We start from the raw sequence: 26,881 nt of genomic DNA on the forward strand, positions 1-26,881 counted from the left end.
TTGCTTACACGTCATGCCGCAAACTCACACCCAGCTCCAGCAGCGCTTTGTTTCTCTTATGGAAGCAATTTCACTTCAGTTTATAAACACGCATGATAACAACTGAAGTCTAAGCCTCACGGTTTATCCGTTTATAGTTTGGCTGGCCCCGAATAAATGAAACGTCTTCAGATTACAGCAATGAGGTGGACGATTAAATATTTTTGTAGTGTGGCAATTCATTATTTTTCATTGTAATTGAACTGTAATTACTGAGGGATAATTTATTGTACCTGCTTATAGTCTATTGAGTTTGTAAAAGCCCAATACATTTCGTAAGGGAGCTTAAACTCGGAAGCTCAATCTTATCAAGTAAGAGTTATTTGTATCTTAAAACAAAACTAACATTATTTATTTCTGTCCACAGGCTCTACCTATGCAGAACACGCTTTGAAAAAATCTTACTGTCCAAAGTAAAGTAAGCAAAAGTATATTTTGTCAATATTAGTATTGTTAAAATTTGTGAGGAGGCCCAGCCAGTATCTCTGTTCCTATCCTGCAATTAGGTAGAATCTTTTAACTAAATACTCTTATCAAGAAATTTTATTTTATCTATTATTCAGTGAACTAAATAGATTATAGAACAATTGTACTGCAAATGTTTAAATATAAAATGGGATAGTAAGCATATAAAAGGGGGGATTCCTGGGTGCATATAATAATGTTCTTGGTTAGTATGTTTCCATCCAACCAAAGAAGAAGCTAGATTTAATTCTGGGAATGAAGTGGAGCAACTGGAACATGATATCATTGAGACTGACATTAAACATTAGATAATTCATTAGGTTTAAAATCTTTATGAAAAGAGAAAGATACAGTTAGGAAAAACAGAATTGGAGAAGGGCTACTTTTCTTGTGAAATGAAAAATGGTTTGGTTAAGAAGGGTGGAATCAAAACTTTCAGGTAAAACAGTAACTTTGCAATGGGAGGTTTTCAATGAGGAAAGATTTTTAGTTTACATATTAGATATTATCCCGTGAAGGAAGAGCATCCAAAAATGAAACACTGACACAGAAGTTAAAATGAGGCAGGAAAAGGAGACTTGCAACAATTGCAAGATTCATAATTAACAGTCAAAAAGCATACCGAATACACAAAATATAAGGGAAAGTGAACTAAACAGGGGGAAAGAGTGTTTAGGAGAATATTGATGAGTAGCAAACATGACGCAATCTAAAGGTCTTTTTACAAACATTAATAGTTAAAGAGCAGTAAATAGAAAGGGCAAACACACCAAAAAGGAAATAAAAGACAGTTGAATTGCTAAATTAGTTATTTTTGTATCTGCCTTCACTGGAGAGGATTCTGTCAATGTAATGGCACACAGGAAGGCAGTATCTAACAATATTGAATAGGATGAGAAAAAAAAAATTTCAAGTTTGACCATCCTCAAAGTAGAAAAAATACTTAGTTCAGATGGAATGGACATAGGATACTGAGATGATGAAAATTACCTAGATTTTGCATGGCCAAACGCTTTAAATCTTCCCTTGTGTAGAAGTGATACCAAAGTACTAGAGGATTGCAAATGTGCTTCAGTTTTAAAAAGAGATTAGGGATAAACCTGGCAACTACAACTCAGTCATTCTAACAGCAGTGGTGGAAACATGTCATCTCAGACAAAATTGACTGGAACTATGGAAAAATAGCACAGATTTATTGAAAGCAAAACATGTTGGACTCACATCATGGGCTATTAACTGATTAAGTCCTTGAGGATTGATCAGTGAGGTAGTTACATACATGGAGTTTCAAAGAGTTTTGGCAAATTGGAGTAGATTTTACAGAATCCCTACAGTGCAGCAAGAAGTCATTTAGCCCATTAAGTATGCACCAACCTCTGAAGACCCACTCAATCCCCATAACTCTCCATGGGTTTTTGCACACTGTGGACAATTTATTATGGTCAATCCACCTAATCTACACATATTTGGACTGCAGGAGGAAACTGGAGCAAACTGACACTTGGGGAGAATGTGCAAACTCCACATGGCCAGTTGCCCAAGGCTGGAATCAAACCTGGGTCCCTTGTGCTATGAGGCAGCAATACTAATCACTGTGCCATCATGCTGCCCTAAATACCATTTAATTTCTTAGCAAGATTAAAGGTCATGGGATTAAAGAAAAAGTAGTGTCATAGATATAAAATTGGTTACAGGATAAAAAGTTGAGAAGTGGCTTTTTAAATTTAATTCTGGAGGGAAGAATATGTTGGTATTCTTCAGGGGTTGGTATGCTGCTGCTTGCGTATTTTATTTTATTTTATTTTATTTATTTATTTATCATCCAGATCCACAGTGAATAATTTCAAAATCTGCAAATAATGTGAAACTCAAATGTACTAAACAATAAGGAGGACTGTAATAGACGCAGGTGAGCGTAGACTGGTGAATTGGGAAAGCCCATGGTGAAATTTAACACAGGAAACTATTAAAGTATACATATGCTAGAATGAAGAGAGGCAATATGACCAAACTGTACAATTTTTTAAAAAGGATAGAGAGAAAAGTGTCTGGAATCCTTGAGTTTACTAATAGAGGAAGAGAGTGGAAAATCATGGCATTATATTAAAACAATATTACAACATTGGTTAGGCTTCAGCTGAGGTTCCGTTCTGTATATCATACTCTTAGAAAGAATATCAAGGCCTTGAAATTATAAAGGAGAGTTTTACTTAAGTCTGACAAAAGGGGAGGGACTTCAGTTCATTATATTAAAAAGAAATGGTGAATACTTGAAAATATTTAGAGACCATTGAAATTTATAATTGGTATGACTTCAGTAATATATTATTGCAATCTATCAGTCCATTATTCTATGGTTTTGCTTTAGTCTGATAAAGCATTCCTTTTAACTAATTCAGATTTTAAAAATATTCACATTTTGTTAAGAGATGTCTTCTTTTTATTCCTTTTGTATGTTTATTTCAAATTGAATTTTCCAAAACCTACTAACAAATTCCCTCTGCTACACTCAGCCCTCTTTATCTGCTGATTGACTACCCACAGATTCTCCTTTTTAGCTGCCTGAACTCAGCCTGAGACCTCCTGGTTTTTTTTCTGCCCCCATTGTTTCATCTGATCTGTCTCAGTAAACAGTCGCAGTCTGAATGGTTTTTTTTGTTGTTTGTGGGAAGTCCATGCCCCCTATCTGTTGTGGATTATGAGGACTGAGTATATTTTCTAAATGCATGCATGCTGAATAAATCTGAAATCTCAACTATAAATTAGTTTACTAAAAAGGTTGGAGAAAGTCATAATTTATTTTTAAAAAAATAATTGTTAATTTGAAGTCATTTTCTCTTTGTGTCTCTATCTTTGTACATTACTTCCCCAGTCATGTTCTTGGGCTTTCAGCAATATATTTGGTTCCACAAGCAACTAATGAGATTTCCTGAACCATCCATAAAACACAGATCTAGACACATATGAAATATTATGTGAAACTGTCTACATGTGTGAAATAAAACTGTTGAAGATCAGATTTTGCATATGTACATGGATTTTAGAAGTATTTTAATGATGTTGATTTGGATTAGTTCTATTTCTGTATTACTGAATGCACAACACTTTCTGCGGTATCATGCCTTATTATCTTGTAATAAGGTAGACAAGATCCAGAAATATCCAGTCGTAGTATGGTTGTTGCTACCAACAGCGAATTCGACTCCAACCATCTTGCTCAGTAAAACTCTTTAATTGGGCCTTCAAGGAAGGTAAGAAAGGCGTTAGTGTTGGTCATTTTAGTAAATGCTGCTTCCTAATTCTCTTTGTGACTGCTGTAAAGTGGAAATGTTTGTACTGGTCCCTGTGTAGGGGAATGACTGGGTGTAAATCATGAATAACAAACGTTATATACTGTATACGTATGTGTGTGTGTATTTTATAACATAGACATACACAAATACACTTTCTTCATGTCCTCCATTCCAATAATTTGGACTGCAAATTCTTCTGGACACATACAAGTAACTGAAATGTCAGTAATATGGATTCTCTCTTGATGATTGTGAGTATCTCATTTAATAATATGCAAATGTGAAAAATGAAAGGAGGGCCAGCTGGTTCATTCAGCCTATTCTATCCTGGCATAGTGTCAACATCAAACCCCACAGAGTGATGTAATCACCTGCAAGAGGAGAAAAAGCTAGGAATAGCTCTAGACTATTCTTCTCTAACTCTGGAAGATGATCAAGCATTTTCAATAGGCCAAAGTAGCTGTCTGACAAACTTCCCCAAAATTAAACTGTCTTTTAGAAGACTGAGAGGGGATCTGATTGAAACATATCAGATTATTAAAGGGTTGGACACTCTGGAGGCAGGAAACATGTTTCTGCTGAAGGATGAGTGCTGAACCAGAGGACACCGCTTAAAAATACAGGGTAGACCATTTAGGACCGAGATGAGGAGAAACTCCTTCACCCAGAAAGTGGTGGCTGTGTGGAATGCTCTGTCCCAGAGGGCAGTGGAGGCCCAGTCTCTGGATTCATTTAAGAAAGAGTTGGACAGAGCTCTCAAGGATAGTGGAATCAAGGGTTATGGAGATAAGGCAGGAACAGGATACTGATTGATCATATTGAATGGTGGTGCAGGCTCAAAGGGCAGAATGACCTACTCCTGCACCTATTGTCTATTTTCTGTAGAAGGTAATTTGTACCTTGGAAACTCATCCAGTTTCCTTTGAACACTAAAATTGAATCTGCACATGCCACCAACTGTCTGTGAAATAAAAATCTCCTGGCAGCTAAAACAGTTCTGTCTCTTCGTAACTTATAGGTTTTTTTCCTTGGTCCTCCGTAATCTATTTGGTTAAAATAGTCTATCCACTCAGACTGAAACTCATACTTTGATATTTTGTATCATTAAGCTATATCTCTTCAAGTTCTGCTTTTCCAAAGTAAAAGGTATTAACTTTTTCTAAGCTGGCACCAACATCTTAAGATGCTTAAACTAGATATCAGTTCAATAGCTCTTCTCTAACTTTTTTTTTCACATTTTGAATATGCCCCCACTTAGGAAACTAAAACTAGAGACAATTTTCATTTAGATAGACTGGGTCATGCATATGGTTCTATCATGAATGTTTAAATCCTGACAGGTTTTTCACTTCTACATTATTCTCTTTCAATTGATCAGGGGCTAGAAACAAAACAGACAAATAAAGCTAGATGTTTTCAGCATGAGAATTTACCATCATGCACATTCCAATGAGCAGCCCAAAATTGATATGATGTTAAATGATAACGACAGAGGACTTGAAGTCTGAGGAACCATAGCAACCTGCTGATAAGGCATGCGGCTTTTATGTTAATTAAGGAAAGGTGTCCCTTTGGCAGTCAAGAAGCTGCAGTTTTACACACCTGGGAGAAAAGAGATCAGGTCCCTGTATTGAGGATTGAGTGGCTTGGACCATCATCGTATTTGGCCTCAGTGCTGTCTTTATGTTTATTACATGTTGAGTTGACACATTTTAATCAACCCAACAATAGCAATGTCCTCAATTCTAAAAATAACCACCCATGCGATCTAGCAATCTCTTCCACCTAATCCAGCAGTGCAATCCAGACATTCCACACATTGAAGGAGCAATTATATTATTTGCTCAAGATCTTTACAAAAGTCTTCCAGAACACTTTGGTTCAATTAAAAATTGTCACTGCAATGACAGCCCTATAAATGCTGTCACAGTCCTCAATTCCAGTACCATACAATATCACAAAATCTGATAGCTCTGCAGATGACTCTGCAGTTCAGAAGGGTACATCAGTAGTGTGATTTTTTTTTTGCTCAACTAGGGATAGGAGTTTGATCAGGTGCTCTGCAACCCTCTTATGTTAATATTGTCTTTAGCAACTGTACTGTGTCCCAATTTATCTATTGCTTTTATCAATATTTCACACCATTGCTTCACATTTTGAACTTCACCTTGATGTTCCTTTCTTGCTCATTTTGGTCCTACCTCAGTTATTTTATAGTGGAGGGTTGCTTTTCAGACTGGAGGCCTGTGACCAGTGGTGTGCCACAAGGATCAGTGCTGGGTCCACTGCTTTTCGTCATTTATTAAATGATTTGGATGTGAATATTGGAGCTATAGTTAGAAGTCTGCAGATGATGCCAAAATTGGAGGTGTACCGAACAGTGAAGGTTACTTCAGAGTACAACAAGACCTTGATCAGATGGGCTGGGGAATGGCAAATGGAGTTTAATTTAGATAAATGTGACGTGCTGCATTTTGTAAAGGAAAATCAGGGTAGGACTTAATGGGAGAAAGTGAGGAATGCAGATGCTAGTGATCAGAGTTGAAGAGTGTGGTGCTGGAAGAGCACAGCCAGTCAGCAGCATCTGAGGAGTTCAAACCCCAACCTCAAATTCACCTGGATTGAACAGTTCATCAACTTTACCAATACCTTCCACCCCAACCTCAAATTTACTTGGACTCACCCTCAACAACTTCTTCTCTTTCCAATCATCCCACTTCCTTCACACCAAAGGGGTAGCCGTGAGCACCTGCATGGGACCCAGCTATGCCTACCTATTTGTCAGATCTGTGGAACTGTCCATCTTCTGCAGTTACACCTGCACCACTTCCGCTTCCGCTCCCGCTCTTTCCCCCCCCCACCTGTTCCACTGCTACATTGATGACAGTATTGGCTCAACCTCGTGCTCCCATGAGGAGGTTGAACAGTTCATCAACTTTATCAACACCTTCCCTTCCCTTCCTGGACCTCTCCATCACCATCTTTTGGCAATTAACTAACCACAGACATCTAATACAAGCCCACCGACTCCCACAGCTACCTAGACTACACCTCCTCCCACCCTATGTCCTGTTTAAAAACTCCATCCCTTCTTCCCCATTCCTCTGCCTCCAACACACCTGTTCCCAGGATGACCAATTCCACCTCAAAGTCCCAAATGGCGTCCTTCCTCCATTATCGTAACTTCCCTTCCATGTGGTTGACTATATCCTTCAGCGCTTCTCCTCCACTTCATGCACCAAGGCCTTTGAACATCAACCCTCCCAACACAACAAAGACAGAACCCCTCTGGTCCTCACCTTCCACCCACCAATTTCCGCATATATCGCATCATCTTCTGCCACTTCCAAACTGACCCCACCCTCAAAGATATATTTCCCTCCCCACTCTTATCGGCATTCTGGAAAGGGCATTCCGGAAAGACCATCCCTCCACGACTGCCTTGTCAGGTCCATGCTCCCACCTGCCCACGCCCCACTCCTGGTACATTTCCCTGCCACTGCAGGAAGTGTAAAACCTGTGCCCATACCAGTCCCCTCACATCTGTCCAAGGCCCCAAGGGATCATTCCACATCCGTCAGAAATTTATCTGTATCTCTACCAATGTCATCTACTGTCTGTTGCACCTGATGTGGTCTCCTCTACATCAGAGAGACAGGATGCCTTCTTGCAGATAGTTTCAGAGAACATCGCTGGGACTCCCCCTCCCACTCTGTCAAGAACATGCAGGTCCAGGGTCTTCTCCACCACCAAACTGTTGCCACCCGACACCTGGAGGAAGAACACCTCATTTTCCGCCTTGGGATCCTGCAACCACACAGGATAAATGTGGATTTCAACAGCTTCCTCATTTTCCTTCCCCCTGCCCCCCCCCCCGCCAATCACTTTCTCCCTCGCGTTCGTCCACTTATCGCTTTCTCAGCTACCTCCCCACGCCCCAATTTATCTTTCAGCTCCGTCTCAAAAGCCTCATTCCTGATTAAGGGCTTATGCCCGAAACATTGATTCTCCTCCTCCTCGGATGCTGCCTGACCTGCTGTGCTTTTCCAGCAACACACTCTCGTCTCTGATCTCCAACATCTGCAGTCCTCACTTTCTCTTGGCATCCGAGGAGGATGAGAGTTGATGTTATGAGCATAAGCACTTCATCAGAAATCCTGATGAAGACCTTCTGCATGAAACATCGACTTTCCTGGTCCTCGGATGCTGCCTGACCGGCTTTGCTTCTCCAGCACCACATTCTTTGACTTGTACAATTTAATGGTAAAGTCCTGGGGAGTGTTGCTAAACAAAGAGACCTTGGAGTGCAGGTTCTTAGTTCCTTTGAAAGTGGAGCCTCAGGTAGATAGGATAGTGAAGAAGGCATTTAGTATACTTTCCTTTATTGGCCAGAGCATTAAGTACAGAAGTTGGGAGGTCATGTTGCTGTGTACAGGACTTGGTTAGGCCACTTTAGGAATATTGTGTGCAATTCTGTCTCCTTCATGTCGGAAGTATGTTGTGAAACTTGAAAGGGTTCAGAAAAGATTTACAAGGATGTTGCTAGTGTTGGAGGGTTTGAGCTACAGGGAGAGGCTGAATAGGCTGGGGCTGTTTTCTTTGGAGCGTTGGAAGCTGAGGGGTAACATTAGAGGGGCGTGGATAGGGTAAATGAACAAGAGCTTAGAACATTATAGCACAGTACAGGCCCTTCGGCCTCGATGGCTTCACAGGTCAGCGCAACAATCTGAAGCTCACCTAACCTATACTATTCCATTATCATCCATATGTTTATCCAATGACCACTTAAATGCCCTTAAAGTTGGCGCGCCTACTAGTGTTGCAGGTAGGGCATTCCACGTCCTTTCTACTCTGAGTAAAGAACCTATATCAGACAGCTGTCACCCTTCAATTTAAAGCTACGTCCCCTTCTATGAGGCATCACCACCTGAGGGAAAAGGCTCTCACTGTCCACCCTATCTAATCCTCTGATCTTGTATGTCTCTATTATGTCAACTCTCAACCTCCCTTCTCTGTAATGAAAAGTCCCTCAGCCTTTTCTCATAAGACCTTCCCTCCAAACCAGGCAACATCCTGGTAAATCTCCTCTGCACCTCTTCCAGTGCTTTCACATCCTTCCTATAATGTGGCCGCAGCAGAGTTTTGTACAGCTGCAACATGATGTCATGGCTCCGAAACTCAATCCCTCTACCAACAAAAGCTAACACACTGTACACCTTCTTTTCAATGAAATGAGCTGCCAGAGGAAGTGGTGGAGGCTGGTACAATCACAACATTTTAAAAGGCGTCTGGATGGGTACATGAATTGGAAGGCTTTAGAGGGATATGGGCCAAGTGCTGGCAAATGGAACTAGATTCATTTAGGATATCTGGTCGGCATGAATGAGTTGGGTCGAAGGGTCTTTTTCCATGTTGTACATCTCTGATTCAGTCCCAAAATATTTCAGGGCTTTACATATGATCTTTTCATATTACCTGTCTTTTTTTTTAATACTGATCTCCAGCTTTTAAAAGAAGTTCATTCCTAGTAATTCCATGAACTGACTTTCATGGAAATAGAAACATACTTGGCCCACATATGTACATATCTTCACTGTAAACTTTATTCTCTATCTACTGACCCCATTCCCCTCTGTGGAAACTGAGAATGAACTACACCACTTGTAACTTTGGCATCCTATTTGGCCTTGAGATGAATTTCCAGGTCATTTCAGTACCAATATTGCATCTGTCACATCACCTGTCTCTAACTTTGCTATAACCTGCCTGCTGCTGAAAACTTCACTCAAACCTTTGCTACTTCTAGACTGAACTCTTCCAATAACATACTGGTAAATTTACCGTTTTAAAAACAATTATGCTCATACAAAATAAGTAGTTGCCTGTATTCTGACTCATACCATGTCCCATTCAGTGTACTCACTGACCCTTGTTTATTCTCAGTTCAGTGATGCTTCAATTTTAAAATAATCATTTCCTTTTTTTTATATAACTATCTATGCCATTGTCCTCTTTATTTCTGTAACCTCCTCCAGTCCTACGTTCTGAAATGTTAGGTTTATTAGGATGGTATTGGAATTGTTCCAAAATGGCCATCCTGAGGGGTCCTATTTGACCTGCCAAGCCATTGTTTAAAATGCAGGTCAGTATAGCTGCAAGCTTCAACAAGGAACTACTCCTACAATCAGAGGACATTTCTCTTCCCAAATGCAGGAGAGTAACATAATGATTGAAACAGTAGTAAGCAGTGCATTGTGAGGGGCTTTTCACTCAGCTTGAGGCCTGGAGCCATGGTGGTGAATCTATGGGATGGAGAAGGGAGAGTTTTAGGAATACATTCGTTTGGGATGGAGGGCTGTGACAGTCAAGGTTGGAGGGAAAAGAAATGTGAATCAAGTCATCAGGAGGGAGACTGAGAAGTCACCAGGAGCAGTGGTTACAGCAACATCCAGCCTGGAGTGTTCTTGTTCAGAGTGGTAACACAAAATTGATGCAAGTGGGAATAAGAGCTTTAAATGTTAAAGGTTAATCATGTGTAAAGATCTAGAACTGATGCCTGAAATTTAGTATTTTACTCAGTTACTGTTTTAAGTCGAAAGCTCTTAGTCTTGGTGGCAGGATTAGGCAAGTAAAGCAAGGCCTCTGCTATTGAACTGGTGAGATCAACCACTAAGTATCTACCTGATTTTTATGTTGCAACTGGTGAGCAGAGTGACCGGAGTCTCAGTAGTACAGTATGATAGTTTAAGGGCTTTGAGGAGTTCAGTGTGAAGAAGAGGGTGGAGCTGCTCGTTTCCCCTTTCTCAATCTTCAGTATCAAGTAAATAAGGAGTTGAAAAGCTGCACAAAACAAATGAGTTTTGAAAACTTTCAAGGGTCACATTTCACGAAAAACAAAAGCTCACCAAGTGGGGTCTGAAGCAGCATGGGATGATTAGCCCTGGTAAGTAAAGTCCACGTCAGTATTTCTACTGTGCAATCTTTGAAGTAAAAATTGGCCTTTAGTTGAAATTGAGTTGAAAGTATGAAATGCATGTCTTGAAATATGGTGGAGGCAGGGTCAATTAAAGCATTCAAGTGGGCATTGGATGATTATTTAGAAACTATGCGCAGGAATACGGGGAAAACCCAGGAAACTGGAACTTGGTAACCGAACCAGTATAGCACAATGGGCTGAATGGCCTCCTTCTGTGCTGTAACAATTCTCTGAAGTATAAGGATAAGATCAGGACCCTGTTATAAATGTTGGTTGTCATTTTCTGGAACAGTCCCATGCAAATATTTTGTGCAATCTTTTCCTGCTTACCTCTAAGCCACAGCTGAATACTGCCAGTCTTCCAGCATGGCGAAGCTACTGAGAGTTACTCCCCTGGTCGAGATTGGTCAATCCAGGCCCTCACACTTTGAGAACAGTGCAAACATGCAGGTGTGGGCCACAAGTGTGGTGGTGTGCCTCTATTTGAGAGAGGATCGGTTTTCTGAGAAAATGTCACTGGATCCAAAATGTAAACTCTGCTTTCTCTTTTTTTTTTGGCTAGTGCCATATTCAACTCGGAGACAGGCTGATGAATCCGTCGCCACTTCTTATTGTTTAGTGCAATGGCTTTTGTTTTTAAAGTAACAGTTAATAAGAGACTGGACTATTCAAATTTCTGACAGTTCTGCAGCAGAGTTCTAAATCAGCAAAAAGTCTGCTGACAAGGCTTGTGCTGATGTTGTCTGATGACTGAGTGCCAGGTCTCCGATACCTCCACCTATTTTCCTGGACCATGACCCCACCACGGAACGTGAGGCCATTGTGTCGACTACGGCCACTAATCTCATTTCATCTGGTGTTCTTCCTCCACACCACAGCACTGCCTCCAGCCTGATGGTCTCCCGACCCGGACAGCTTGCTTCTACCTCCTTTCCAAAGTCCACAAACAGGACTGCCTGGGCAGACCCACTATTTCTGCCTGCTCCTGCACCACAGAACTCATCTGTTCCTACCTCGATTTTTTTTTTTCTGCCCTTCTCCAATCCTTTCCCACTTGCATCTGAAATTCCTCTGATGCATTACGTCAGTTTTAGAATTTTCACTTTGTGGGCTCCAGCTGCCACCTCTTTACCATGGATGTGCAATCCCTGTACATGTCCATCCTCATCAGGAGAGTCTCCACTCTCCTCCTCCTTCCTGGTAAAAAGACCTGAACCGTCCCCATCCACCACCACCCTCCTCTGCCTGACAGAGCTCATCCTTAACCTGAACAACACTTTTTTTTAAATTTCTCTCACTTTGTTCACCAGTTATAAGAAAGTGAGGACTGCAGATGCTGAAGATCAGAGTCAAGAGTGTGGTGCTGTAAAAGCACAGCCGGTCGGGCAGAATCAGCATCATTCCTGAAGGGGTTTATGCCCGATATGTTGATTCGCCTGCTCTTCGGATGCTGCCTGACCAACTGTGCTTTCCCAACACTACACACTCGACACTGGGCCCTAGTTGTGCCTGTCTCTTAGTTGGGCACGTAGAACATTCCTTGTTCCAGTGCCATTCTGGCCCCCATCCACAACTCTGATTGATAGTATCATCGATATACTGGAAACAATGCTGCTTCCTTCTTTCATCTGGAATCAGAAAAGTTTATCAATTTTATTTCCAATTTCCATCCCTTTTCTCTCTTTCACGTGGTTTATCTCTGACTCCTCTGTTCCCTTCCTCAACATCTGTTTATATTTCTGAGGATCGGCTAGCCACCAGTATTCACTACAAACCAACTGACTCTCATAGTTGCCTTAACTATACATGCTCTCGCCCTGGTTTTTGTAAAGATTCTATTCCATTCTCATAACTCCTCCATCTCCATCACATCCGCTCTATTCGTTTTTAAAATAGTGACGGAAAAGGATGGACCAGATCTAAAATTTCAAGTTCTAAATTGGAGGACTGAGGTAAGAACTTTCAAAAATTGATTGATTGGGGGTGGATGTTTGCAGGTAAGGAGAGTCTGAAATATGAGGCCTTCGAAAATTAGGTAACGAGAGTCCAGAGAAAATATGTTCCTGTTAGGGTGAAGGGCAAGGCTGGTAGGTGTAGGAAATGCAGGGTGACTAGAGAAATTTAAGTTTGGTCAAGGAAAAAGGAAACATACATCTGGTATAGACAGCAGAGATTGAATGAATCCCTAGAAGAGTACAATAGGACAGTAGGAGTATACTCGAGAGGGCAAAAAGGGAACATGAGATAGCTTTGGCAAATAGGGTTAAGGAGAATCCAAAGGGATTCTACAAATACATTAAGGACAAAGGCTAACTAGAGAGAGAATAGGGCCCCTTAAAGATCAGCAAGGCCACCTAGGTGTGGAACTGCACGAGATGGGGAAATACCAAATGAGTACTTTTGATTAGATTCCTGAGTACTTTGCATTAGTGTTTATTGTGGAGAAGGATATGGAGGATAGAGAATGTGGGAAAATAAATAGTGACATCTTGAAAAATGCCCATATTACAGATGAGGAGGTGCTGGATGTCTTAAATGCATAAAGGTGGATAAATCTCCATGACCTAATCGGGTGTACCCTAGAACTTTGTAGGAAGCGAGTGAAGTGATTGCTGGGCCCCTTGCTGAGATATTCTGGTCCTCCTATAGGGAGAATGTAGTGAAACTTGAAAGGTTTCAGAAAAGATTTACAAGGATGTTACCAGGATTAGAGGGTTTGTGGTATACAGAGAGGCTGAATACATTAAGGCTATTTTCCCTGGAGCTGAGGGGTGACCTCATTGTCTATCCATGCCCCTCATGATTGTATAAACAAAGTCTTTTTCCTGGCACAGGGGAATCCAAAGCTAGAGGGCGTAGGTTTAAGGTGAGAGAGGAATGATTTAAGAGACCTAAGGGGCAATTTTTCACACAGAAGGTGGTGCATGTATGGAATGAGCTGCCAGAGGAAGTGTTAGAGACTGGTACGGTTACAACATTTCAAAGGCATCTGGATGGGTAAATGAATAGGAAGGGTTTACGAGGGATATGGGCCAAATGCTGGCAAATGGGACTTTATTAATTTAGGATATCTGGTCTTCATTGACGGGTTGGACTGAAGGGTCTGTTTCCGCGCTGGACATATCTATGATGATGTCAACTACAACAAAGGGGCCTCCAAAATGTCTACCTTCCTCCTCAACTGAGGATTCCCCAGCATGTAGTTGATCGGACCCTCCTCTGTGTCTGATCCATCTGCCGCACTTCGGCCCTCACTCCCTCTCTTCTCCTCCCAGCAGTGATAGGGACCTATTTGTCCTTGCTTACCATCCCACCACTATCCAGTCTGAGGATCACCCTTTCCTGCCACTCCAGTAGGATGCCACCACCAGAGGCCACCCTCCCCTCCCTTGTCAGCCTTCCGCAAGGACTGTTCCCTCCAGGACACCCTGGTCTACTTGTCCTTCACTCCCAAAAACCCCCACCCCACCCAGCCCAGATCATGGCACTTCTTCAGCAACCGCAGAACCTGTCTGTTTACTTTGTTCCTCCGTATCCAAGGGCCCAAACACACCTTCCAGGTGAAGCTGTGCTTTACCTGCACTTCATTCAATCTAACCTACTGAAGTCACAATGTGGTCTCCTCTACATTGGGGAAATGAAGTGCAGACTGAGTGCCCACTTCGCAGAATACTGCCCATAAAATAGACCCTGAGTTTCCAGTTGCATGCCACTTTAACACACTACCTTGTCCACTAGCCAAATATCTATGTCCGGCTTATAGCAGTGTTCCAGTGGAGCTCAGCGCAAGCTGGAGGACCAGCACCTCACTTACTGCTAGGGAATTCTACAGCCTTCTGGGCTCAATACAGAGTTCAACAATTTTGTGGCTTGAGGCACCTTTTCCCATATCTTTCTTCCAACCTTCACACATCAGGTCGTAATAGCATATGGTCTGTTATTACACATAACACATTGTTAGCCACTAATAGTCCTGTTATTAGTTATTCATTCTCCTAGGCTGACCATTATACCAGTTGGACAGTCAAAGGAGTGGATAGAGTCATAGAGATGTACAGTAGGGAAACAGACTCTTCAATCCAACTCATCCATGCTGGCCAGATATCCCAACCCAATCTAGACCCACCTGCCAGCATCCGGCCCATATCCCTCCAAACCCCTCCTATTCATATGCCTTTTAAATGTTGCAATTGTACTAGTCTCCACCACTTTCTCTGGCAGCTCATTCCATACATGTACCACACTCTGCATTAAAAATTTGCCCCTTAGTGAGAGAGGAAAGATATAAAAGAGACCTAAGTTCTGGACTCCCTACCCCAGGAAAGAGACTTTGTAAATTTATCCTATCCATGCCCCTCATGATTTTATAAACCTCCATAATATCACCCCTCAGCCTCTGATGCTCCAGGGGAAACAGCCCCAGCCTGTTCAGCCTCTCCCTATAGCTCAAATCCTCCAACCATGGTAACATCCTTGTAAATCTTTTCTGAACCCTTTCAACTTTCACAACATCTTTCCGATAGGAAGGAGACCGAAAGTGCACGCAATATTCCAGCAGTGGCCTAAACAATGTCCTGTACAGCCACAACATGACCTCCCAACTCCTGTACTCAATACTCTGACCAATAAAGGAAAGCATACCAAACATCATCATCATCATCATTATCCTATCTACCTGTGAGTCCACTTTCAAGGAGCTATGAACCTACACTCCAAGGTCTCTTTGTTCAGCCTTGCCATTAAGTGTATATAAGTCCTGCTAAGATTTGCTTTCCCAAAATGCAGCACCTCGCATTTATCTGAATTAAACTCTATCTGCCACTTCTCAGCCCATTGGCCCATCTGGTCAAGATCCTGTTTTAATCTGAGGTAACCCTCTTCACTGTGACACCTCCAATTTTGGTGTTATCTGCAAACTGTTCTTCTCTATCTCCACCTTACACCCACTTTATTAAAAAAAAACTTTTTCCCTGCTACCACCGCATCTAAATATGTGATGGCCCCGAAACATTACTCTCCACAGCTGCTACCAAACCTTCGGGGCCTTTCCAGTAATTTGTTTTTCTTCCAAATGAGGAGACGCGTGCTCCGAATGACGTCAAGTGTTTCCATGGTAGTCGGGAGGCTGGAGCCCAGCTCCCCTTCTGATTGGATGGTCTGGCGCTCGAGGTGGCGGTGCGTCACAGCCCAGGGTGATGTTGGAGGCGGGGTGGGGGGGGAGAGGAGGAGGAGGAGGAGGATGATGGCGTCACACTATAAAAGGCGCTGAGCCGTATAATCGAGCTGGAAGTTTGTTTTTCAGTCGTTCGGGAAGAATCTGGGTGCAGGCGCGCTCACGCACACACCCGGCAACGCAAACCCTCTCCCACTCTCATCCCGAAAACCCCACCGATTCATGTGAACTGGTCTGGACCTGAAAGCTGCACGATGTTTCAGTGTAAGAGGCTGAAGGCCTGGGGCGGCCTGTGCCCCACGCTGCTGTTACTGCGGTAGGTCTTCCCTCTTTCACACAAGCGGAGTGTGTATGTGTCATCACTCGGGGACGTGAGCATCATGTTTTAGTCAAGGCAGGGCAGAGGGGCGCACTGCGGCGTCAACTGCTGCAGGATGGTGTCTGATCCCTTTTCCAAAAGCTTTTATTTTGTTTTAACAGGTGAAGCGATCCAAACACTTGGTTGTGTGTTACCCCCGGAGTGGCTAGTGGCCAAACCGCTCTGATGGCTTCGAATGAACATAACGTTCCTGGTAATTTAGGCTCGTTTCTCCTGCTGCGTTTTCTTCCCTTTTTAAAGGCACAGCAACCTTTCCTGAATTTCATCCATTTGCTGTGGCGGGTTGTTTTGCGTTTTAAGATGGAGTTTTTAAGTCAATGTAAATTACATCGTGCGGCGAATTTAATAGTCTAAATTGTTTATTACAGCACAGCTTGAACTTTTATTTTAAGTGCACCTGAACCTGGCGTTATTATCGACGACTGAATATTGCTATGGCAATTAGCACGAGGGATGTGATCTAATTTAAATTAAATGTACTGTCCATGCCTTTTGCAGCTATCGAACATCCTTCGAGCTTACTGGGAAAGCTGTCCCTACCCATTGGGATACACCGTAGGGCATTCAGTTATGATGACGCCTTGGAAGATTTATCGCCAATGACACCCCCTCCTCCTGATATGGGAAGCAATATATTGTGGAAACAGCCTGTTATTCCAGAGCGGAAATATCAACAATTATCTATGGTATACGTTTTATTTATAATCATTTGAACCATAGCAGTAATATTGAAATGCCTTTATTTCTATACAAATTGAGTTTTGTGTAATTTTGAGCACTGTGCAGAGATGTTCTTGTAGATTTTTCAACTTTCTTCATTTCGTATCCATTTAAGATTGCTGATTTCTGTATAGGCTGCCTGATGAAATATTTTTCCACAGAAGATTCGTCAGTTTTTTTTCTAGATTTTGACTCTAGTTTGCAGTGATCTTTTCCTTTTTTTTATTCTATGAACTGTCTATTGACACTACTATCAGTCAATGTATTGGAAGCAGGGTGACTGGCAGGACTTGGCAGTATTTACTCAGTAAACAAGAGCAAGCAAAGTTTGTTTAAAAGCAATTTCTACTGACTAGCAGCATTTGGAACATAACTTCTCCCAATAAAATCAGGGTGAGTTCTCCAACAGAATACAACATGTAATTACAGCTCATATACTTTCAGTTGTCAGGTGAGATTTGATATTTTCCTGATTTTGTCCCTTACGGCATAAATCTTGCTGCAGTGTCTGGTTTTCATGAATAGTAGCACAAACTGGATGTTGTATAGGGCCCCAATGTCTGTGGCTAAGATGACTCCTCTCCACAGCTTGTATAAGCAATTATCTCTACTCTGGCTGGAAATGGTTTGTGACTGGTTGCATTTGATGGAGGCTTTTCAATCCAAGGACTTTTTCAAGCAACATTTTGGACTGCTATTAAAGAATTCATTAGGTTTTTTTTCTCTCTGATTACATGCTGTGTCTCATCAGCCTGAAAATAGACCATGTCTTGTATGCAAATGACTACCAATACTACAATCCTTCTCAGACTGCAGCATTTTGAGAAGTAGCTCGCTACCACCTTCGCGAGAGTCTCTAAAGTTGGACCAAAAATGTTGGCCAGCCAGTCATGCCTACGTCTCTTGATAAAATTAAAAGAAAAAGCCCTCTGCTATGTCAAGTATTGAAATGAGGAAGGTTCTACTCAACTAATTGTTTTTACTTTGGGAATGTTGCAATTTTTTTGTCTTTCTCTACATTGCTTCTCTTTTTATCCAACAATTTCATGATTGGATTTCTAGCTGCGATCACCCACCCCCTTCCCTCGTTTATTTAAAAATAAAAATACAAGGCACCACTATAAAGGCTTCAGAATTGTCACTTTGTGTCACTACGGTCGAGTGTCTTAATATCTGTTTATGTTGTGGGTATTATTGTTTTGTGATGCTCCTCTGAAGCAAATTGAGTATTTTAACCATTCTAAAAAAATATTAAAGCAGGTTGTTGGTACAGGTTGGGGGGGAGGGGTCTATAAAAGGTTGGTCTATCTAACTTGTCCCGGTATTATGGCATGTCACTGTGACCACCATGTCCTGAGGTCTGACTTGAACCTGGATTTTCTGTCCCAGGGTTTGGCACACTACCACCATTACAAGTTTTCCTCAGTAAAGATATTTGATTGCAATCCTATCAAGGAGCTTTATATGCTGCCTGACAATTTGATCATAATATCCTCTGCTTTGACTTTGAAAATATATTACTGTTTTGATATGGCATGCATCTATTGCAAGTTGACTTCCAGTTTGTTGCTCTTCTTTCAAATATACCATAAATCCCTGACACTAGTGGGGCACATGTTTGATATACTTCTGACTGTAGTAAACTGTTTTGCTGCTAACCTGATACTTACTTTCTGTAAATCACTTTGGCATGTCTTCAGACTGTGACAGATGTATAAATGCTATCTTATTGAATAATTTTACAAATGTGACTTCGCAGGTTTATTTCAGTGATTTTTTTTTTGGTTTGGGGAAAATGATCTGAAGGGTTATTAAGCTTGGAGGCTGTAATTTTGGAGGGTATATAAATTGAGGGAGAATTATGAAACAGTTAACATTGGTCCATACAGAAATTATACCAGTCTTCTCTTAGACCTGTTTTACACAACATTGTGCACTAATTTCAAATTGATTTATTTTTATGCTGGCAAGTTTCTTTTACTAGTTTTGCCCTTTTTGACATTCTTCATATATGTATTAATTAAAGTTGTTCATTTGTAACCGCTTCAATATAACTTAATTTTAAGGTTCATAAACAGGTCTAGAAATGAATGGTGCCAGTGTTTGGAATAGAAGTACAAGATTTTGTGGCAGTTTTAATCAGTGCTGCAGATTTTGAAAAAAAAATTAAGTGAAAATGCATAGATCTGTATTGTAAAGTATTATCTATTAAATAAGGAAAAATACCTTGCCCAGACATAAGGGAAGCTTAATTTTACAACTGTTATTTATTCAACAAATGCAGATTTCAGCTCTTGAATGTTATGCAAATATTTATGCATAACAATTGCAAATACAAGAAATTGCATTATGATTTAAGTATTCAACAAAACAAAGTTTCATTACTTCATGCTTCTTTCAGGTGGAAGATGGAGAAAATGTTTCATCTTCAATTGTGGCACCATCAGCTGAAAGCGAGAGCAAAGTCAATGTGGTGAAAGCCAAGGCAACTTCTGTCATCATGAACTCACTTATGACAAGTAAGATGTCTGTTTTAAACCACTACATTAAGATTTGCTGATTCAAACATGATTGTACATCTAAATGCAATGGTAAAGATTTTAGAAGATATTGTCATGTTGTTACTTAAACCATCTAAAATAATGGACTAGTCTACATATTAGCTGTACAGGTACATAATCCTTTATCTGAAATTCCAAAATCCTAAAAACTGTGAAATTCAAAGTTTTCTCCATGAAGGTTTTTTCTGCATAACAAGGTTGTTTGGCATGTGATCAGGTGAACCAACTCCACACCCACTCAACCCACGTCACTCTGATATGGTGGTGGTGTGGCGCTTATGCCAGTCACACATGGGTCTGCTGTTTGCTAAGATTCTTTGTATTTCACTGTGAAAATGTCATATATTCTGAATTCTGAAATCTGCAAAACAACTGCCACCCCCCCCCTCCCCCCAAGGGATTTTGGACAAAGGAATGTGTACCTGTGATAATTATAGCTATATTTCCACCTTCCACCCATTCCAGATCCCAATCATTATTATCCCAGATAACCAACTCTATTGGGTATAGATTACAGACCTAATTAGATATGGATCACTATTCTATCAGTTTGCTGGTGTAAAGCTGTCCAGTGTTATCTATATCTGTCTCATTGTCTCAAATATTAATTTGTTCTTTTTTATCTCTCCAATTATTGCACTCAAACAAAAAAAATCATGATTGCCTTCAAACGTTTGGAATATTTCTTTTCCTTTCAACTGCAAACCCACATATCACACCACTTCTGTTTATGACACTGCAGTCTAGCCAATCCAGGCAATCCTGGTCAGTAATAAATGATCCCTTTAGCTGTTCTAACTGCTGCTTCCATTAACCATGTTGACCATTACCACACTGTTGCATTGGTGAAGGATATAATCCATCTTTTATACTATAGTTTACTGGTTCCATTTGAATGTGTCTAATAATGGTGGTATGTGTATGTTGATTTTCTCTTCTCAGGATTGCCTTTCCTAATTGTAAACTAACCAAAATTTCTTTCAACTTGGTGTAAACAAAATTTAAAGCCATCTTTTTCAAGTTGTTTTTTTTTTGCTTGTACTACTTCAGCTGTCTCAACAACCAAAATCTGTTAGCTTCGGTCTAAGCAAAATACTAAGCTTCTGAATACATGCCCTCCCTTGATCACTATATTACCTGCTTCTGCCTCTTGCCCACTAACATCACAACCCCAGTGTGTTTTCCTCACCTATGGTGGGTTTTCTCCAACACTCACCTGGTTCACATTGTTTTACTTTTTGTTTCAGGCAAAAACACTTCTTCAGTGTGGGGTTATGTTCCACATGGACTAGTTGGATTAAAAGATATGTTTCCATGCTGTATGACTCTGACTAGTCTTCCCATTATTGTTTAAACTTTACTTTTCTAAAGGAGTCAACTTTTATTCTCCCATGGCCTTCACTCACTAACATTTCAATACTCTTCGTTCTCCAATGTTCTTCTATCTTGCCTCTTCTATCTTGCCTCTTCTATTTTGCTTTTAGCTGTTATCTGGAATTGTTTGATTTCTCATCACTTTGGACCCTGCTTCAATCAACTGCATTTTATTTTCCATTTTCCATTCTAAAATTCTCTTGAGGCATCATTCCTTTTTGTAAATGAAATTTGTTATTGGGTGTCATCTGGTTAAATAATTTTGGGGTATTAAATATCAGCTCTGTTGCTATTTTGTAACTTGCAGTTACCATTCTCTGTTGAATATCTAGTCGATGTGTTAATGATTTTCTTAAATTTCAGTATTTGTTTTTAACATTTTTAATTATTAGAGCAGACACAGGAAAGCATACAGCGATTTGAGAAGCAGGCTGGCCTAACAGATGCAGGTTACCAACCCCACAAGGGCCTTGTTGCAGAGGAGGCCAGCTATCACCGTGTTGGGGAAGCCTTACAGGTGAGAATGGAGTACTTTTTCACCTATGCCTTGTGTCCATTCTCACCTTTTGCAGGTATGACTGGTACAATCACTCTATCTGTTTTCCTGATGGATGTGTTGGCATCTTTTCTGTTTTAGTTCCTTTGCTTTGAACAGCCATGTTGAGGCTATTAATAACCATTTTATTGCTGGATCATCACATTTTTTTAAGTGATTCAAACTTCTGCATATGTAAAAATCATGGATAAGGGTCAGTCCTGGTCTATTGCTGTAAATTCTTTCTATTGCCAATCTTTTATTGAGATTAGATGATAAATGGGTTATTCAACTATAAGAAAATCCTTGATCCCATTCAATTAAGCAATTACCAACAGAGTTCACTTTCTAACTTTCTACAAAGGTAATTGGCTATTTTGTTCTTTCTTGCCAAAGTTGAGGACCAGCTCCTCTAAAAACAAAATAGAAAATGTTGGAAGTAGGTCAGCCAGCACCTTCTTTGGAAAGTAGTGTTTCAGGTCCATTGTCAGCTCCTGCTGCTAAACTCTGTAAACTGAGGACAGACTTGGAATGGGCCGCAAAATACTGCTGACTAAGTCAGTTGTGTAACTCTCTTACTAACTCAACTTTTTGCATGAATACCATAACTACTTGTGCCTTTAAAGACACAACTTTCCAAGGTACTTACAGCAGCATTGTCAAACAAATATATTCTCATTAAGATTGCATCTATCTGGTCTTTGGCTACCTCTTTTAGTATTTATGTTTGCAATTCTTTTAAAACAGAAATTCAAAATACAGAGTGTGGATTCAAAAAAAGAAGATAAGCAGATATCCACATCAGCTCACTCAACACCCACAGGGACTCCACAGGCCTCACCAATGCCAAATCGCAGGTACAGAAATTGTTAAAGAAACTGGCAAAATACCTGCAAGCCAGGTGAACTTTAATCATACAATAAAATTTGAATTACTAGCTTTAAAAAAAAATCCAAATTTATTACATCTTGGCCAGCTAAATATTAACCATCAAACATCCATTCCCTAAACTTTGATAACTGACTTGTGTGAATTAGTGCCACTGAGTGAGAAAGAAAATTGAGCTTCTCATTAAGGATACACGTGGATAAACTGCATCCAAGAAGGACAATATCTGAAATGGCTATTCTTATGCTGGTAAGATCTTGGGGATGTTGTCCGACATGAGTGAGTAATCGATTGAAAGTGCAAACCACATTCCACCAGAGAACATCTATTTAATTCAAGTAGAATTAATAGTTATACTTTCAAAGATGCAGAACTATTTACAGATTAATTTGTGGCAAAACGGAAGGTATTTGAATAATCTTCAGACATGTCATTGTCACACCTCTGGAACAGGTAGGACTTAAACCTGGTCTTCTGACCTAGAGGTATGGACGCTACCATGATGCCATAAGAGCACTGGTGAAACACAGCACTGTACACTACCCGCGTCAATTATCCTCTTCCTTTGCATTCCTAACCATAGAAGTACCTTTCTTCATTTGCCAATTGATATCAATTATGTTGTATGTTGATTGTCTGGCTAGCTGCTGTACAAAATTCACAATCATTTTTCTGATGCTGTCATTGCGAAGTCATAATATTAGGAAACTGGACCTTCACAAATACTAAAAAACCAATGGTAGAGTGGAGAATCTGTTGTTGGGCGCTAAGCTTATTTTGTGGTTCTTTATGCCAGCTCGCAGAGAAACTTAGTTTTTGTGAGTTTTTTTTTAAAAAGACTTATTTGTGTCAAATCATGCTTTGCATTGAGGTGGAAGAAATATTTTAACTATTTTTGTTTTGGTGATGGTTTCAGATATTTGTTTGGCCAGGGAGCAACTTCTGATTTGAGCAGTAAAAGTCTAGATGGAGACTTTTCTACACTTGCCAGTGACTCGACTGCAGCTGAAAAATGGAGACCTTTCATGCTTACGCAGAATTTCAAAGCAACTGAACCAGGTGGGAAGTTTGTTTTTTGAGCATGCTTAATACCACTTCAGTCCTAACCTTCTGAATATTGCCTCTAGCTGAGTGAACAAGTCTTTTTGTGCAGCATCTGATCAGTTGCCCTTTTGAAAATCCATATGAAATATGTATGCCCTTGGTGTAGTGGACTATTTCTTCAAAGTAGTCTATTGCGTTCCATTAGATCTGTCAAATACAGTATATCTTGTACAAAGATCCTTGTCTTTTCAATTCAGTATTAATTTTATCCTATTCCAATGAATGTTGAAACTTGCTTGTGTGACCACCTTCTGAAAGCTTGCTTTTAGTGAAATTGAGTGACTGGTCTGCAGTTACCAGAATTATTCCCATTTTGTTTTTTTGAATTGAGCTGTTGCGTTGTTAACCATTCTGACCTTTTTTTTAGCACAGTGGTCTGAATCCTGCAGCTCTCTAGCAGCATTTAGCTCTTTTTTAAGACCTTTTCTGTGGCTCCCAAACACTTTGGTTGGATTGCATAAACATGAAAAATGTTACATCCAATAAAAAGGGTTGAACATTAGAAGTCCATCATCCTGCATTTTTTTTTTTTTAGTTTCAAATGACTTTACCCAGAACATCATTGGACTCTAACTCATTTTTGAGTGATACTTGCACCATGATTATAGAAGTTACCTCTGGTTTGTGAAGCATCTTCTGTGGAATGACCATTACTATCATAGGGATGCTAAAGTATTTAATTTGCTGTTAGAAGCTTTTTATAAAATCATGTGAATCATTAGTTGGAAGTTATCTTCATTCCGCATGTTAGTTTGTTCAAAGCATGATTTTGCTGGCAAATCTTAGTTTGAAAAAATGTCCAATTCAAATTGTAATATTGTACTCTACTTCACATGCACATCATGCATTCTAACCAAACTCTGGGAATTTGCCAAGTGTTTGATTTAAAACTGAAATGTCCATTCTGTGGCTCCCAGTAATATTTCTGATTTTAAAAAGCTTTTGAAGTTCCCCAATTTTAAAACATCTAACCTCCTAATAAAGTGGCATTGCTGAGACACTTCAAATATGTCAATGTCATTTATGTAACTTTTCATTACTGGCTGTTTGAAATTTACTCTATCTCTAATTTATTTAACTGACATTTCTGACATTTAATGCTAACAAATGCATTTATTTTTCTCCAGGTGCCTTTGCTATTCAAAATTACAAAGGTTTACAAAAGCCTTCCCCTATGGACATCATGCGTACTCAGGGCACTGCTGCTCAGATAGCAGAAGATCATGCAAATTTGAAACCACCCAACATGGAGCTATCGGTGCTAGAAGGACAAAAAAAGCAGCCTCTGCGTACCTGTGTTGTAAAGCCCAGAGATCTAAATATCTTTGCTCCTACAGGCTTTTAGTGTATTACACCATGTTTTAAATTGTGTTGGCTGTGTGCACCTGTTTGAGAAAACCTTTTTAACTTCCTCCTTACCCATAAGATCATTATTTGCTATTGTCTAGCTACCCTTATTTTTTTAAAGACTTTATTTTTAAAATGAGGGACAAAATTAGCAGAGAAGGAAGAGCAGTTTGAATTCTGTTGTAGAATCAGAGCCTGTTTGGAATACTTAAAATTCAATGCTCATTTGCACCAAAAAGCTTGAATTGCAGCATTTCTGTTGTCTTTACCATGTTTCACTGCTCCACAGCCAAAAAAGAACACTTGCAGCCAAGTTGGAAAATGAGAGCCTTGGTGTTGACATGATATGTGCTGAGGTTTCTGGTTATAATCCACACTGACTAGCAAGCTTGATTTCATGTAGCCTTGTTGTAAAATGTAACTAACAAGGTGTTAGGAAATGCATTTCGGTTCCTGTGAGGTCAGGAGAAAAACTGTTGAGATAGCACACAATACTAAAGAGCCACCTGTACACCTCTATTTATGGAATTGTATGATAGTTAAATAAACTCTTGCACCTAATTCTGTGGCTGTATTTCAGGTCCTGTTTTTTCCAGTTTGGCATATGTTGTGGTAACCATATTTTATAATGGGTGACTAAACAGACTTGCTGATCAAAGATGTACTGTGCTCAAGCCTTTCTGATTTGATGCATTTAAAAAAAAAAACAAGAAGTTTGTACAAATCAGGCATATACTGTAAATCTAGTTTTTTAAATAACAACATTGTGGTACAAATTGATAGGATTTTCTTTTGTATCTAGATGTGTTGCTAAAGGTTTTTGTAAAATTTTACAGTCCAAGATTATTTTTCATGAGACAAATGATGCATTCCTTTTTCATGGATTGATTTTAAATTGACATTTGAACTCTTGACATTACAACTCTATTGATACCATGAACACACTTTTGTAACTGAGACTTACTTCTAAAACTGCCATAGGTCATTTTATTATTTATCAGTATTTCTGTTGGGGTATTTACTTTTGTCTGGTTGGTTGTCTCAAGTCTAAACTACAGATATGTAGAATCTAGATACTGAGAAATTGTGATATTCCTTTAATTTAAATTGTTAAACTGGGCATTTAAAACCTTGGAGGTTAGATTTTTAATCCTTTGAAACCAGTGGATTATTATCAGTATTAAAATAACAATTGAAAAATTTTGTTCATTGAAGCATGCTTGTTTGTTTTTATTGCATTCACGGTCAGGAGAAATTGTTTGCAACTGATTTCTGTGGTGTATGAGTCCTAACTAACTGTTGCAGGATTTCTACCACTGGTGTCTAGGCATAAAAGCAAATGGCTTTTAACAGCACCAAACAATTTAATTCTCATGTTCACCATTATGCCTCATTTTGCTCAAACACAGTCCTTTCACTACCTCCATTTTCCTTTCTTCAGATGTCAAGCAGTCCTTTCTGTTAAAAAGTGATTTGCCTATCAAATCTGCCACTTAATCCTTCTTCCCACTACTTTTGATCTCTGGTCTCCTGCACTGTTGCAGTAATGTTTCTGCTTAAGTTAAGCATCTGGCACATAAGTATCTGTATGACTTCTTTCTAAAAGAAAATAGTCCAGTTAAGCAATGAAAACCCTAAAAAGGTAGCAATTGTCTAAATTTTTAACTTCAGGATCTGGATAAGTACTGATTAGCACCGCAAATTTGTTTAAAAATTGATAGAATGTGGATAATGCTGGCAGGAACAGAATTGCACACTTCTAATTGACCTTATAACAGTGATGGTGAATCGCTCCCTTAAACTGCTGAAGTCTATGCATGGAAATTACTGTACATTCCTAGAATTTGATCCAACAAAGATGTATACATTTTCAAGTCAGTGGGATGTGACTGGATGGTTCCATTGATTTCATGATCCTCCTGCTGCTAGGGTTAGAAATTGCAGATTTGGAATGTGCTGTTTAAGTCTTGCCACGTTGCTGCAGTGTATTTTATTGTCTACATGTACTGCAGCCAAGGTGTGTTGGT

General features: G+C 39.9%; 1 protein-coding gene across 2 annotated transcripts; it reads left to right on the forward strand.

Annotated features, from left to right (window-relative positions):
* Window positions 1–92: 92 nt before the first annotated feature.
* Window positions 93–26,068, forward strand: kiaa1191 (KIAA1191 ortholog). 2 transcript variants are annotated; one of them, XM_072590911.1, is made up of 10 exons: window positions 93–185; window positions 407–457; window positions 3,646–3,755; window positions 16,427–16,518; window positions 16,824–17,011; window positions 19,447–19,564; window positions 21,373–21,497; window positions 22,263–22,372; window positions 23,320–23,462; window positions 24,635–26,068. In XM_072590911.1, the coding sequence occupies exons 4-10, from the start codon at window positions 16,491–16,493 to the stop codon at window positions 24,850–24,852; spliced, it is 930 nt and encodes a 309-aa protein (XP_072447012.1). In that variant the 5' UTR covers window positions 93–185; window positions 407–457; window positions 3,646–3,755; window positions 16,427–16,490; the 3' UTR covers window positions 24,853–26,068. The 2 variants fall into 2 exon arrangements, with proteins under 2 accessions (XP_072447012.1, XP_072447011.1); XM_072590910.1 differs by lacking the exons at window positions 93–185; window positions 407–457; window positions 3,646–3,755 and adding an exon at window positions 16,009–16,262.
* The last annotated feature ends 813 nt before the right edge of the window (window positions 26,069–26,881 follow it).

This window comes from Chiloscyllium punctatum, chromosome 20, assembly GCF_047496795.1.
Source record: "Chiloscyllium punctatum isolate Juve2018m chromosome 20, sChiPun1.3, whole genome shotgun sequence".
Lineage (NCBI taxonomy): Eukaryota > Metazoa > Chordata > Chondrichthyes > Orectolobiformes > Hemiscylliidae > Chiloscyllium > Chiloscyllium punctatum.